The 9,420-nt window shown below is 36.1% G+C and overlaps 1 protein-coding gene across 8 annotated transcripts; it reads left to right on the top strand.

Annotated features, from left to right (window-relative positions):
* The first annotated feature begins 15 nt into the window (after positions 1-15).
* On the top strand, positions 16-9,175 carry LOC135581845 (uncharacterized). Of its 8 annotated transcripts, XM_065175920.1 has the most exons (7): positions 273-317; positions 1,391-1,466; positions 2,459-2,556; positions 3,798-3,881; positions 3,993-4,035; positions 8,622-8,819; positions 8,893-9,175. In XM_065175920.1, exons 4-7 carry the CDS (start codon positions 3,811-3,813, stop codon positions 8,983-8,985), a joined length of 405 nt encoding a protein of 134 aa, XP_065031992.1. In that variant the 5' UTR covers positions 273-317; positions 1,391-1,466; positions 2,459-2,556; positions 3,798-3,810; the 3' UTR covers positions 8,986-9,175. The 8 variants fall into 8 exon arrangements, with proteins under 8 accessions (XP_065031981.1, XP_065031980.1, XP_065031992.1 ...); XM_065175921.1 differs by lacking the exon at positions 273-317 and having other exon boundaries at positions 1,405-1,466; positions 2,495-2,556; XM_065175922.1 differs by lacking the exons at positions 273-317; positions 2,459-2,556 and having other exon boundaries at positions 1,409-1,466.
* Positions 9,176-9,420: the final 245 nt, after the last annotated feature.

Genomic DNA, 9,420 nt, shown 5'->3' with positions numbered 1-9,420 from the left:
CGTTATCCGAGTCTTGAGTGGCTGCCCGCGTTCTTTTTGTCGTCGGCTCTGCCGATCCCCACGACTGAGCTCAATCCTCTGCAGGACAAGGGAAGCATGATAGTGTCGGGGAAGAGCTTTGCCCCTCGTTTCAGGTGGTTTCCCCACCTGCTCCCATGCAGCAGTAACCGGAGGCTACTCAAACCTGCACGGGCGAAGAAAGAGAACATTGGAGGAGACTCCCAAGCAGGAGAAACAACCTTCTCCCTGAGGGCATCCAAAGCTGTTCTTGCCAGATCTGCTGTTGTCCTATTTGGACTGGGATTCCTTGATGCTGGGTAAGCCTTAACACCGTAGTTCATACTGGTGTGTGTTTTGCTTGAGCAACTTGTACAACAAGGATGAGTTTATGGAGCTCTTAAATCAGAGTTGGTGTCAGGAAATTTCATTATTTTCTAATTGATAATGAATTCCACTGAAAATGATGATGATTAATGCTTCACCAAAGCCTCTATGTTCATTGGTGATTCCTGACAAATAATTTGTCTTTTGATACATCTTTGTAGTGAATGAACTGATTGATGGAAAAAAAAAAAAACATATCTTTGGCATGCATATGTTTTTTGTGTTCCTCCTCCATATCAAATTGATTGTGAAGTATTTTCCCATACCAAAGATTATAAAGCTTTGAGACTTGCAGCTCTTGTGAGATATGATAATGAGGTTAAGTGACCTTTTCCTGAATATAATTGGAATGTTTCACAATATATATTCCTTCTTCTGCTGCCTTTTTTCTTTCTTCCCCTGAATAGAACTAATTGCTTGTAGGATATTGATACTTTTTCTTTAGTTTCCCAATCAATAACAATTAGATTTATTTATATATAAATAATGTCTGCAATCATCAATATAATTAGCCCAAGCTAATTAATGCCATCACAAGTCCAATAGATGTGCTCCATCAAGACAGAATTTTTGGAACATGGTAGGCTAAATGCTTGTCTGCAATTCAGAGTATAGTATCCAAATTATCTGTGGTAACATACATGAGAACCTCAAAATGATGACCAAGTATCCAGCAAGTTTAGAACATCCGGTTGATGAATCAAGAAGCAGAGGCAGAGATTGGGTTGCCCTCATTTGTGTAGTGTTCCTAAATTATGTTATGTCTTGTTTCAAGTGCTTATGATTACACCTTCATCCGTAATTGTTGTCTACTCCCTATACAAAAGGAAGATCTTGTATTCAACATAGCAATTCAAGCAATCACTTGCTATGGAAGAATAAGTTTCCTTCACTGCATATCTCTGTACACTGCACAAAGTTTTAGCTGCCATTTACTGTAATCTAATCTCCTGTGGTTAATCCAGCATTCTACTTCCAAAACTGATACTGTGATGCACTGGATCAGGTACAGTGGGGACTGGTCTAGAATTGGTGTGATCTCAAAGGAGACTGAAGACTTGCTGAAGATTGCAGCCTATTTGGTAACCCCATTATGTTTACTGCTGATATTTTATATTTCTGATGGTGAGAAGGACTCCTAAATCTGAAGACATTTTGCTTCTTTTTTGCTCCAACAAAAACCTATGCAAATTGTACATGCAAAACAAAAAGGAGTTTGTGGTGCCACTGCTAAATTTATAAACTGTACACTTTGCAAGATATATAAAGAAAACACAAATGGTATCAATAATCCTCACAATCATAGAGAATATGATGTTAAAAGTTTAATAGAGTTTTGGTGCTCTTCTAATAGCTTAAGCTTTTGGGATTTGTGGTAACCCAATCAAACTTTCCTGATAGCAGGCTTGTCAAGGAACATCAGAATCCATTTTCTTTGATTCCAAACCATTACAAGAAGGCTAATAGTTTTGCAGCACTATCAAGGTTTAGAGAAAGATTTTTCCCAGTACATGCTCTAATCAGACAGATGCAGCCAAAAGTATTAATCCAATCTCATAGACATGATCACTTGACAGAACTTATTGTCTGCATAATAAAACCCCAGTTCAGCCACTGACAGCAACTCAAAGCATTTCTTGGATTCAGAATGACATCTTCTTAATTTTGGCTAATTTAGATAAAAATTAATTAATTGGTTTTACTCCTATGTTGATTTTTTTTTTATTCAGGGATTTATAATTTGATTTTGAGTGGAATTGATAAGGTTAACATTCATGTTACTTGACATCAATGTATTTAAAAAATCTGAGCTGTTTAGTTGAGTCAAATTTATTACATGCCATTCAACTATTTTAAATATTAGCAATGTGAGATTAATCTTCCATTCATCTCTATTTTCATATCCTACATATCAGTTTTTTCGATAGAAAAAATTATCATCAATGATAAGGTATTTAAGTCAATAAATTAGATGATAAAAAAAGAATTATCATATTTCTCATTGTAATGAAGATTACATTTTATTCTATTAATAGAAATGAATGACTAATTCATGAGTTTTCTACCAATGCAGAATTTGTCAAACTCTAATCTTCTAACCAATACACAGGAAGGAAGAATGCACAAAAGATGAGAATAATACAATCACAAGACTGCTTTGAAATCCATTTTGTAAGACCACTTCTTCATTTCAGTAAAGCATCACTTTTTCTCAGTATAGTTTTAGGTTAGACATAATGTATCTACAAATACTATCAACTAAATAATTATTAATGTATGGATTTAGTCTTTGAAATTAATTTTGTTTCTTTGACTGTACCTTATGGAAGATGTCAGCTTGTTTACTTTCTGATGGAGGCTAATGAACTCGAAGTAATTTTTTTTGTAATAAGAGATTTATTCATGAAACCCTAAATAGTTAAGACTTACGATTTTATTATTATTGTGTAGACTTATTCATGAAAATTAAAATAATTAAAAAAACTTGAAGTTATGTAAAAAAAAAAAGAACCAACAAAATAATTTCAGCTGATCGTAAGACAATAATAAAATCGTAATGTTCTAACGTCGGTCATAATATTTACTAAACATAATTGTAGATTTGTATTAATTGACATAAAGGAATCAAAATTCTGATGTATTAAATTAACCTTATAGGGCTAATTAAGAGGCTTCCAGTCATATCAAAATAAATTATTTATCCATCCCTAACCATTCAATAAACTGTTCATCCGACTTATAAGGATTGATAGACTTAATACAATTATTAGAATATAAAATAATATACGTATCAAATAATCTAATGCCTTAAAAATAAAATAAAAATGAACCATTATAGATTTAGATAATATGAACGTAAGATAACACATTAATGAAATAATACAAAATGCTGTCTATAGTTGACACCAAACACAGCGAGTCACGGTTCTACGTCTACGTTACCTGTGCTACTTACACGCATTGTGAGTGGATGTTCCATCCCGTCTAAATGGGCCCCAGTCGTAGTCTCGAATCACATAGGGGTATGATTGCTATCCTGTGACATGGCTGAGATATCATTTCGTCCATCGTATTCGGGTCGGGTTTGGGTTCGGATAGCGGATTCGGGTTTTCGCAAAGGATAAAGATAACCCGTTGGCTTATACCTCGCAACCAACCATGGCGCGAGATTCGGCCTCCGATCGGCTTCGCTTCTTCCTCGCCGAGGAGCGAATGGACGCGCCGTCGCCCCAACCTAGCGGAGCTTCTCAGCCTCCGCTCACGATGACGCCCGTAGCGTTGTCACTCTCTCGTTTTCTCTTTCCGTTTCGATTAGGTTTTGATCTGTTCGACCACCGTCGTGAGCTGGGGATTTGTTTCTCTTTATGTGTCTCGGTGTCGTAATTTATGCTTAGTTGTTGTGATCCTTGCAGACGAGACCGCGAAATGGGAGAAGATAACGTATGCTCTCGATCTATAACCTCTCCGAGGGTCATCATCACGGCGAAGAACCCCCAGTACCGTTCTCCAATCTCTTCCCTTTTTTTCCCCCCTCGAGCCGTGATCGATTATATGATGATTAAATGGATACTTTTCATTTAATCATGTTGAAATCTTTTGCTTTTCAGGCTTTTCCTTATCTGCACATTCGCAACAAGGAATTCCTTTGGGGTTTGTTATCTTATCTTGGCGTTTTCTTTTATCACTTTGCTCCTTTTTATTCTTCTGAAGTGATGTGAATATAAATTTCATAGCAATTTATATTCTGTCAGAAATGCTTCTCATATATTGACATAATCTCTTTCATTTCTTGATACGGTTTGAGTTATTTTGTTGTTTAATTAATTAGACGGGCTGGTCATCAAGGAATCAGAAATCACCATAAATATGTTTATGTAAAAGCATGCATGAATTGAGGTGATTTACCAGCTGCTTTGAAATGTGATCTCTTATCAGTAACTATCTGAACAACTCTGTTCTCACCATAAATATATTTTGCTTGTTTATGTTTTCAATTACTGACTTAAAAAATACAGTTCTCGTGAGACATAAGGAATCTATGCATCAAATCTTAGATTACAACCCATCTTGTCCTGGTATTTTATGATCTGTTCCCACCCAAACTTTGATCTCATCGACTATAATAAATCATACTGTGTCCTCTAGATCTCTGCCAGTAAGGATATTAACCCCTTGGCCTTTGTTTTTAATGATGTTCCTTATATCTTGACAATAAGAATTATCAGCTGTATGGAAGGGAATATGACTATGATGAAACCATATCTCTATCATGAGCTCTTGTGGCACAGTCTTTAACTTCGGATGCATTGATTTCTGTTTTTAGTAGCATGTGACAAATACATCCCTGACTCTACGAATCGCTGCTTATTTATACATTGGCACTTTGTGAAACCTTAATTTTGTTTCTGCTTCCAATCGCCCTTTGAAGATATCCAATATGTATTGAAGCTGAATGACTGTACAAGAACTGATGGTTATCTCCTGATGTCCTCGATAAGGATCTTCTACTTACTCTTATAGCTATTCTTATCTCCTCAAGATCACCATCATCCATCATTTTCACTGGGCATACCTGCTAATTCCTGCTGCAATAGACTCTCTCTCTATATTTGATTAAATCAGCCAGATTGCCAAGTTTTAAGAAAATTTATCTGATTCTGGTCAATTCTAGCTGATCTCCAGGGTCCAGCCAAGATCTAGCATTTTCCGGCCAACTTCCTGTAGATGCCTGATTTCTTGGGGGAGATCACATTGACAGCAGCTGATTCCACTTCGAATCAGCTGATTTCAATCTATCCAGAAAACACTGCAGATACCTACACTGCCAGCACATTTTTGGAATAGGGTTTGCCATGATAATAGAATACTGTTGTACATTATTTTGCTTCTGGTGTCTACCATGCTGAAAGCAGCATAATGGCATGCACTCAGCTATTGTGGAACGGGATTGACCAATCCCGAGCACATCATAGATACGTACACTGCTAACACATTTTTGAAACTGGTTGTGCCACGATACTGGTGATACCATCGAACATTATTTTGCTTCTGTGCTTACCATGCTGAAAGCGGCATGATGTCTTGCACTAGTAATTTAGTGCCAGTTCTTGTGAAATGTCCAACTGTTTCATATGTTGGTGATGTCAGCATTATTTGTCTGAACAGGCACACCATGTCCATGCAAGTTTTCCTGGGCATGCATTTTTCTTTGTATATTTGATAGTTATTTAATATAATTTCACATTTCTGAGTTACACTCTGCTGCAGACAATGCATATTGCACACAAGTTTGGCCTTCTTTCAGAGAATTGACTTATTTCCATGCTCCCCTGTTTGCATAGTGCTAATTTAATCCTTTGTTTTGTTAATTGTCATTCGTAAGTGGTTCATTTAATTCCTTTTTTATCTTTCTCGAGCATCCCTTGTAAACACTATGCTCTGTGCATTTCTCATCTATACACCTCTTTGTTCTGTTTTCTCACGTCCTGACGGTCTCTTTGAGAAGAAAGCATGCTGATCACTGACAACTCTTCTGTGTTTAATTTTTTTGTTAAAGTATTCCCCTGCTTTGTTTAATCCAAACCAAAGTATATTCATTTCATAACATAAACTGTGATCTATATGCATATCTCCTAATGTCTTAATCTTCTTAAAGAATAATGTGAATGTTTTCTGATATCCATGCCTTGTCCTTATCCTCTCCATCTATTTCAACCATCACTATCATCCCATCAAACATCGACAACACTTTCTTAAGAAGCATATTTTTAGGCCTTTACTAGTTTTAATCTCAAGTATGCATATCCAAGAAACCATCTTCTAAATAGGAATAATTAGCTTGCAATGCTTCTACTTAACATATAATCTTCTATTATCAACAGAGTAAAACTGTGTATTCCTCTAAGGTTAGTGACCTTCTTATTTACCCCCTCTAAGTTTAAGCCTAGCAATTTATATTCCTGCAAAATCAAAAATATATAGTATCATTGTAGTTAAATCTCTGTGAGTTGATTGTTGGTATACAAATTATTGACAAATATAATGGGTCAAATAATTGCTGAAAAATAAAAATAATTAATTCAGTGATAATTATGAGCCAATAGTAGTTAATTTTTCGGATTTGTTGAATGGATATCAGCGAGTAATATATGTCTATAAATACTTGGAGGTATATATATATATATATATATATATATATAAAAGTTTGGGTTGGGTCGGACTTCCAAGTATCCGACCCGTAGATCTATCGGTTCGGATATGGAAGGAATGCGATCCGCCCCGTCTTTTTCGGCCCCCTTTCTCAAGATTATAGGCACATGCCAAAACCGACGGATCCGCGTCTGCTATAAAACCCCAAGGACACAACGCTGCGTTCTTCGTCCATCTGCTTCCGTTCTCTCAAATTAGGTTCGCATCTCCCTCTCCATCTTTACCTTCGTTTCGATCTTCATTAGTGTCGTCGTTGCGGATTGTGAATTTCTAGGGTTGTTTCCTCTCGATCTCATCTCTTTGTATTGCCTTAAACGTCGTTCCATCTTTACCTTCGTTTCGATCTTTATTAGTGTCGTCGTTGCGGATTGTGAATTTCTAGGGTTGTTTCCTCTTATTTTATCTCTTTGTATTACCTTAAACTTCGTTCATATATATGATCTGACAATTATAATCTGTTCTTGTCATGATTCTTGATTACCTGCTTCCATTTTCCCCAAATTTGTGATGCTTATCTCTGAATTCCTGCGGAAAAAAGTGAAGTTTAACTATATATCCAAGCCTAATTTGTTCTTGGGACATTACTGTTTCTTTCCGATGGATCGCGTGCGTCCGCCGCCGTATTTCCCTGCCTCCCCTCTTCCTCTCCTTCGCCACAGCCTCCGCGCCCGCGCCCGCCGCCAGCCTCTTCCCCTCTTCGCTGCAGCCCTCTCCCTCCCCTCTTCTTTGCCTCGCCGCCGCCTGTGCCATCCCCTGCTTCTCCCCTCCCAGACCACAGCCCCCTTTCCTTCCTCCTCCTCCCTCTTCCCCTTCCAACCGATAGCAACCCACAACCACATAAGCGGTGTTAATTTTGTTTTGTTTTGTCATTTTTGTTATTAGATGTGAATACTGTAGTTTCGTACTTTAAATGAATTTGATGTGTTATTTTTTTTTAATAATCATATTTATCAATCATGATATATTTTTTAAATTTTAATATCCAATAGTGTCTCGCTTCTCTCGGAACCTCAAGCATTTTCACACTTTGGTGCCTTTTAGCGCCCTGTGCTTTTGCTTTTGACTATAATGATTTGTATTATATTTTTACTGTTTGTTTTTTGTGCAAGAAGAGCCTCATATTGCATGTCTGCTATGATTTCAGATAGTGTATAAGTTATTATCTATTTCTAAGAAGCATGTTCTAAATATTCTGTAGGGGGCTTAACCCACATGGTGTGTAGGTTTAGGTTGTTGTTACCCTTTAATATGTCACTCTGGCTTTATCATTGCACCTATTAATAGTTACTTTTAACAACAAGAAAAATACATCTAATCTTTTTTGACTAATTATATGGTTGTTTATAACTCTAATTATTCATACAGTGGTTCAAATAGTCACTATGAATTTATTTAGTGGTAATTAATAATGTCAATTCAGCATTGATGATCCATTCCAAAAGAAGTATAAATAAAGCTAATCAAGATTTTGGAGATGGTATGCATTTGTATGATGTACCTTGTCTCACCCATAGTGGAGATGATGAAGAGGAGCTCGGCATGTGTCAGCATGAATGTGATTGGTCCAATGTATGTTTCATGCATTTTATGCTGTCATAACTTAACATCACAGGACTTAAACTACAATGAGAATTTATTCATTGAACAATTGTAGATGAACATGATGTTTTATATGGCTCACCTTTGTCAACAACTTTTAGGTCTGCAGATCTGTTCACCGGTTTTGATAATTCATTTTCTTTTGCTCAACAGAATGAGAACAAGATTATCTTTTCACTTCTAATATGTTTCTTATGAGCTGTATCTTATTGTACGGAGACCAGCAAAAGAGTGTAGTAGTAGTTTCTATGAGTCTAAACATTTCTATATGATTGTTAATGTTGCTTTAACTCATGATCCTGATCTCATTCAGCTGAATTGTGTTTTATGCAAAAAAAAAAATGATAGAGGAAGATTCCATTTAATTATACTGTCTGCTTTTAAATGTTTTAAACATTGTACATTACAATGACATGCCTGGTCTGCAGAGAAATTTTCCACACAAAATGGAAGCACAAAAACCTCAATCCGAAAAGCTGCGGTCAGTTGATCAAGCCATGGCCTCATGCCGAAAGAAGAAATCGGAGGAAGCTAGCTTTTTGGAGGATCTGAGAGACCATATGGACGAATTCATTAATGCCTCTATGGATGAGCACAAATCTTGCTTTAAAAAGACTATCCAAAAGGTCAGTAGGAAAACACTATCCCTCGGAGAGGTCATGAATTTGTCTGCAACTTATTTTCTTGTATATGTTTCAGATGTTTGGAATGTCAAAGAGTGTTGCACAGAGGACTTCAGAAACCAAAGAAGTGGAAAGTTCTGTGCCACTTGAGACCACCGTGGTTCAGTGACTGTGGAAGGTGCTTCTGCTTCTGTTACTTCCTGCACGACTAGTAATAGTTTTGGATTGCTGGTTTATGTTCTGCACAGCTCTATTGTTTAGATGATATACATTAGTAGATCTGCAGTCATTTCTGATAAAATGTTGGCTCCCACTACTGTACAAATTCTGTCATAAATTTTGTGGTTTTCATGGTTTTATATATAATGTTAATATATTTATATAACAGAATAAAAATTTATATTGAAAATATTTTCAAAATTTTATTAGAACAATATAGTTGTGAGATTCATGTACATTGTAGAATATATATATATATATATATATACACGTGTGTGTACATATACATATTTATATATATACATACACTATATATATATATGTATATTTATGTATGTATGTATGTATATATGTATGGGCAAGTTTGTTAGGTTAAAGTTGCATC

The sequence above is a fragment of the Musa acuminata genome, chromosome BXJ1-4 (genome assembly GCF_036884655.1).
Source record: "Musa acuminata AAA Group cultivar baxijiao chromosome BXJ1-4, Cavendish_Baxijiao_AAA, whole genome shotgun sequence".
NCBI lineage: Eukaryota > Viridiplantae > Streptophyta > Magnoliopsida > Zingiberales > Musaceae > Musa > Musa acuminata.
This window is presented reverse-complemented; position numbering and strand designations above follow the sequence as displayed.